The 6,327-nt window shown below is 46.4% G+C and overlaps 1 protein-coding gene across 1 annotated transcript; it reads right to left on the bottom strand.

The window, feature by feature from the left end:
* Positions 1-4,114: 4,114 nt before the first annotated feature.
* LOC310673757 (NEDD4-binding protein 3 homolog) lies at positions 4,115-5,255 on the bottom strand (the record flags this gene model as incomplete). The annotated part of the gene is made up of 1 exon (XM_083432344.1): positions 4,115-5,255. The coding sequence occupies exon 1, from the start codon at positions 5,180-5,182 to the stop codon at positions 4,115-4,117; it is 1,068 nt and encodes a 355-aa protein (XP_083288470.1). The 5' UTR covers positions 5,183-5,255.
* Between the last annotated feature and the right edge of the window lie 1,072 nt (positions 5,256-6,327).

The following is a 6,327-nucleotide window of genomic DNA, read 5'->3' as shown; positions in this document are numbered from 1 at the left end:
TGTGTGTGTGCGCGCGCACGCACGCACCTGTGCATGTGTTTCCATTTCCTGGGAATTGTTCTGACAGCAAATCTTTTCATTGTGTTAACTAGCTCAAGTCACTTTCAGGAGAATGGAAAGGTAGCACAATCAGAATTGTGATGCCTCCCGGTCAGACTAATCAGCAATCCGTCATTCTGACCTTGAACCTAAGGCCCTGTAGAACAAAACTCTTGAAATTGTTTCATGATTGTACAAGAATACATTCATGTTGTAAGAATGTATTAAAAGGAATATAAAGAATAACTCAATAATAACTTATTCATTACTAGAATAAGGCTATATACTGGGAAATGATAGGAAGTTCAATTACTCCTTTTTCTTCCCCCCCCCTGATTTTCTCTTTCTTAATAAATAGATAAGACAACAAAAGATAGTAAAAATATGAATCAGTTTAATTTATGTAAGTAAACAGGATACTACTTGTATATGGTTTTTGCTTACACGGATTATATATATGTTTACTCAAGAAGATGTATATGTATATGTTATATGAGATATGCTATATGAAATGTGTCATATGATATAAGAGATTGTTAATAAAGCAAAAAAAGGGGGGAGATCTCAGGACCCCTTGTTCCCAGAGGGAGTGAGAGGCTTAGAACCATTTATAACATATTACTTTCCACCCAAACTGAGTTGCCACTCTGGTAGGCAAGCTAGAAAATATTCGTCCAAGCTGGCATCCCACTAAAAAAAGGAAGAGATCTTGGTTTAACCTTCCAAATACAGCTGTTCTTAAATCTTTCACGTAAGATAGGTATTGAAGGCTGGACCACTCACAAGACTGGGATACGTATGGATATCTGCTATAAGATGCATTTAAATAATCAATTCATGGTGAAGAAGAAGAAGAAGAAGAAGAAGAAGAAGAGTTTGGATTTGATGTCCCGCCTTTCATTCCCTTTAAGGAGTCTCAAAGCGGCTAACACTCTCCTTTCCCTTCCTCCCCCACAACAAACACTCTGTGAGGTGAGTGAGGCTGAGAGACTTCAGAGAACAAATCAAATCAAATCAAAGAAGTGTGACTGGCCCAAGGTCACCCCGCTGCTGCATGTGGAGGAGCGGAGACGCGAACCCGGTTCACCAGATTACGAGTCCACCACTCTTAACCACTACACCACACTGGCTACTGGTGGGAAAAGTGCTTGTGTAAATCACCTTAAGTAACCCTGAATTTGAGATGCTAGAACATTGTGCAGTGGCACCTTAGAGACCAACTATGGTGCATGTCTGCTGCAGTTCTGGAATTAGTGGCTTAGGAATTATTCCGGTTCACCCAGAATTCAGGAAGAGTGGGATGTAGGAATGCTCTGGCACCAACCAGAAGAACAGCTGTACATAGCCTCTGAGTGCATTTTTTCCTCCCAGTTCACAGAGAATCCATTTCTGGTCTTCCTTAAGGTTTTCTTTCTTTTTTCTTTGCTTTTGCAGTGTAATCTGAAAGTGGTGTGGGGAATTGCTGCTATTGTAACACAACAGGGAGACAGAAATAAATGGTGGGCTACTGCTGTAGCTGCTCTTCTGCACCGAAATCATGATTTGTCAACATTTGGGTTGTTTCTGTTGGGTTAGAAGGCATACGTAGAAACATATCCAAATTTTACAATCTGAAATAGTACCCAAAGTCAGCTTTGTTGCCTTGAAATTAGCATTCCTGACGGCCTTTCCCCCTCAACCAGGGACTGTGAACGACAAGACATTTACTTAGCCAGCGAACAATGGAGCATGCGGAAGGGAAAGGAGGAGCCAAGCACTCCTCTGAACGACGACCAGGCCTGTGAGGGAAGAAAGCCTTGATGGGCTAATTAGGATTGTGATTGTTATAAATATAGTAAGATTGTTGTAAATATAATAAGATCTAGAGCCAATGAAAGGCAGAGCCAAGCAATTCTAGTTTTGTCCCCATCCTCTTCATGGCTGAGTTATGCAACACTTAGACTAAGGAACGAGCCTGAAGCTGACAGTACTGTAAGTTAGAAGGCAGGCAAGAGGCGGCTAGTTGAGGACAGAGTAAGGTTGGTGGGGCAGTGCCCCATTTACCCTAAGGGACCAGCTTCCATTGCATGCATGGAGTGCAATGTATGTGCCCCCCCCCCGGATCATAAATACATGCACACACTTCCTTCTTGCAGTGATGCAGATTTTTCTACTTTCAAATGTGCAAGATGTGCTTGATTTGAATTGAGAAACCGAGAGAAATCAAACTTGCCAGAGTCATCCCAATCCTATGCAGGGCCTTCTCAGTGGTTGTGCCCAGACTCTCTCTAGAGAAGTTAGATTGGCTCCCTTCTTACTGTCCTTCCACAGTCATAGAATCATAGAATCATAGAATCATAGAGTTGGAAGAGACCACAAGGGCGGTCCCTATTTATCTACTTGCCCCCGGGGGTGCTTTCGAACTGCTAGGTTGGCAGGCGCTGGGACCTAGCAACGGGAGCGCACCCCGCCGCGGGGATTCGAACCGCCGACCTTTCGATCGGCAAGCCCTAGGCGCTGAGGCTTTTACCCACAGCACCACCCGCGTCCCTTAAGCATATCATACTGCTCTGCAATTTCAGAGGGAGCATAGTTAAACAAGAACCCTACAGACCAGGTCCACCATGTGGAGACTGCCCTCAGAACTGTGACAATAAACTCTGTAGTAAGTTACTGATAATATGAAGCAACTTTTCTGGATAAGATGGACTTCTAAATCATTTTATTTCTAAAGTATCTGTTGCAAAGCTAGTTCTCCTTAGGGAGTCATGTCTTTTATTTCTTAAAGAATAAGAGCCATCCATATTATGATTTAGTTCTGTGTGCCTCCCTGACTTATCATTTAAGTATTACCACAAATAAAACATTTTCCATAACAAACCTTCCTACTAGGAGCTGAATTCTCTTGGGAGATTGTTGTGAGTGAAAATATTCCCTGTGCTAGGCAGGGTCAGGGCCATTTAGACCTCTGTAGGTTGTAAGAAGTTCAATCAAGCCCAGAAATAGAGAGAAAGTCAGCATTACTATAGGAAGAGGAAACATCAAGACTGTGATGATATAATAAAGATTTAAATAGTGGTTTTCTCTGTTTTGCATCTAACTTTGTTTTGACTTGATTGCTTACAGCCAACCCATGCCAGTATGTGGATAAAATCAAGGAGTGTGATGTTCTGCTACAAATGGGCAAATGTACTGATGAATTGTTGGGTGGAAACTGCCAAGCTACCTGCAAATGCAAAACAGAAATCAAGTAATAAACGCACGAAAGTCACAAAGATCCGTCTTGAGAGAATGGTTGCTAACTGAAGAAGATAGAAATTTGGCATTGACAGGCCAAGATACGGCATTTGAAGTTATTAGTGTAAAACAGGAGAGGTAATACAGTGGTAACTCGGGATGCAAACGGGATCTGTTCTGGAGCCCCTTTTGCATCCCGAACGGTACGTAAGACGCAACAGTGTGTCTGTGCATGCACAGGTCACGTTTCGCCGCTTCCACACATGCACGTGACGTCATTATGACTGCGCATGCGCGAGTGGCGAAACCCAGAAGTAACACGCTCCGTTCCTTCCAGGTCGCTGCAGATGCAACTGTGAAAATTCTACCCTCATGAGTCTCCTCCTCCTTTCCTATCCCAGCACCCAACTCTGCTTCCCAATTTTAGTTGCCTGTAGACCAGTTTAACCGTCAAGAATGATGAACAAGAGAAAAGCCAATACAGACAAGGAAGATTTATTATCAAGGTACTTTCCAGAATTCCCACCAGGAAAACATACTGGCGATAAATTTGATTGGTTGACAGTCCTTTTTATTAGTGTTTGTCTGCAACTGAGAAATAAGTCCAGCTCCCGGTTTCAAGAGCCCTTGAATAAATAGACTCTGCTGCTCTCCCCAGAAGGCACCGCACTTGCCCAGGATGGGGGCAGTAGTGCTTCATAGAAGTTGTCACCACTCCCACTTCTGCAGCCAGCGGGCTGTTGGCTTTCCTATGCAATCTAGGCGCTGCTGATTGCAGCTGTGAGATGAGTGGGGTTGCAGGCCAAAATTCTTATTCCCACAATATTAATCAGGATCCTATTCCCTCCATGTGCCGACATCACAGGTGACATATTTTAGCTGCCGTGACACTGGGGAGTTGGGTGGCACAGTCCCATGGAGGAACAGGGGAGCCACACTCTGGCAAGGTTTGGGAAGAGTCCTCCATCTGTGCCTGTTGGTGCTGCACCCTCTGCTGAAGGTCCAGCTCTTCTTGCAGCCGTTTCTCTAGCTGCTGAGCTTTGTAGAGCTTCAGCTGAATTTCCTGCTTCAGTTCCTCCAGCTCACCCATCCACAAACGCCATTTGCCCTCAAATATCTGAGTGAAGGGATCATCAGTCTCACTCAGATTTCTCTCCATGCCCTTCTCAGTCAGCCGGTCCTCGAGCTGCTTCATCACATCTTCCAAGGAGTTTGTGGGAGGCAGTGGTTCCCCAGAGCTCTGCAGGGGGCTCAGGCTCTTGCAAGACGGAGGTGTTTTGTCTGCAGCCAAGGGGTCCCGTGGCCCCTGAGAAGCCCTGTCTAAGGAGTCGCCAGTGTGGTTGTTATGGCCTACAGAAGCACTGAGCTGGGTTGGAGCAGGTTTGAAAAGTGGGGTGTCGGTGGGGAAGCTTTGGATAGCCTTTGTGCTCTCATCCAGGCTGATGGTGTGCAGCAGGTGACTGCGGAGAGGGCTGCATTGCAAGGAGCTGCTGGTGCTCTTCTGGGCCAGGCTCCTGTTGGTCTTGGACAGCTTCTGGCCTTTGGCTGCTGACCGCCTCGGCATGCAGAACAGGCTCCTCCATGATACCACCTTGAAGGCAGAGGGTCTGATCCGACACCTGTTGAAGCATCCATGTTCAGGCCATGAGCTCTTGGAGAAATCAGCTGCCTGTTGATGGTCCCGGAAATACCGCTCGGGGGACTGGTTCTCCTGGTCACTCTCATCGTCCCTTTGAAAGCCACCTCCAGATGACTGGTGCTTCTTCTCAGCCCGGGTGTCCCGCTTGCCCCAATGGAAGTAGCCCCAAACTCCACGCTGTGACGTTCCTTTCTGGCGCAGCCCGTCTGGCTGACGCCTGCCACGCAGACCTCCTGGAGAAGTCAGCAAGAAATCCCGTTTCTCTACTCGGCTGCCCACGTTGCCCATGCTGCCGTCGTTGTCAGGCTCAGAATCCAGAGTGAAAGGATCAAACAGACAATGGCAGGGGTTAACGGTCACATGAGAGGCTTGTTCTGTTGCTATGGGGTTTTAAACATAAGCGGAATGCCAGCACATGATGGCTGCCTGCAGCCTGATCCCCGGCCACACTGGGCTGGACTCCATTCCGCAACCTCCTCCTCCTCCTGCTGTAGCCTTATGAGGCTTTGCCCTCGGGTGGGAAAAATATTGCGCCCGGGAAAGGGAAGTGGGAGTCAACAGACACTCAAGGAATAGTTTCGGAGAAAAAGCTTTTATTTCTACCATCCATGAACTGGTAGAAGGAGCAAGTGTGATAGTTCACAAAAAGCATGCACGAAGTTCACAGTCATGTGCACAAGCATATATACCCCTTTCCAGTTCCCTCCCCCTTTTCTCCTCCCTCTGGAGTCCTGCCCCATGAGTTCCTCTGAGCATGAAGTGAAAGCTGTCTTGGGACTATTGGACTCTTCCCAGGAAAGGGGGGGGATGAGAAGCCTTGCGTTCAGCTTGTTCAGATGTGTTGCAACTAGAATGAGATAAGATTCGTTTCCCAGGCCTGCTATGAACAGAGCCTACTCATCAGCCTTTAAAAGTAACATTTTGCCTTTTGCCATAGCATCTTGTGAGAAAAGCAGAGAAGAGCATAGAATCATAGAATCATAGAGTTGGAAGAGACCACAAGGGCCATCGAGTCCAACCCCCTGCCAAGCAGGAAACACCATCAGAGCACTCCTGACATATGGTTGTCAAGCCTCTGCTTAAATACCTCCAAAGAAGGAGACTCCACCACACTCCTTGGCAGCAAATTCCACTGTCGAACAGCTCTTACTGTCAGGAAGTTCTTCCTAATGTTTAGGTGGAATCTTCTTTCTTGTCGTTTGGATCCATTGCTCCGTGTCCGCTTCTCTGGAGCAGCAGAAAACAACCTTTCTCCCTCCTCTATGTGACATCCTTTTATATATTTGAACATGGCTATCATATCATCCCTTAAGCTCCTCTTCTCCAGGCTAAACATGCCCAGCTCCCTTAGCCGTTCCTCATAAGGCATCGTTTCCAGGCCTTTGACCATTTTGGTCAAGAAAATGGTTTTTGGCAGAGAAAAGCTGTTTTGG

This window comes from Podarcis tiliguerta (assembly GCF_965153285.1).
Source record: "Podarcis tiliguerta genome assembly, chromosome: 3".
Lineage (NCBI taxonomy): Eukaryota > Metazoa > Chordata > Lepidosauria > Squamata > Lacertidae > Podarcis > Podarcis tiliguerta.
The sequence above is the reverse complement of the archived record's forward strand: the minus strand, read 5'-3'. Positions and strand labels throughout refer to the sequence as shown.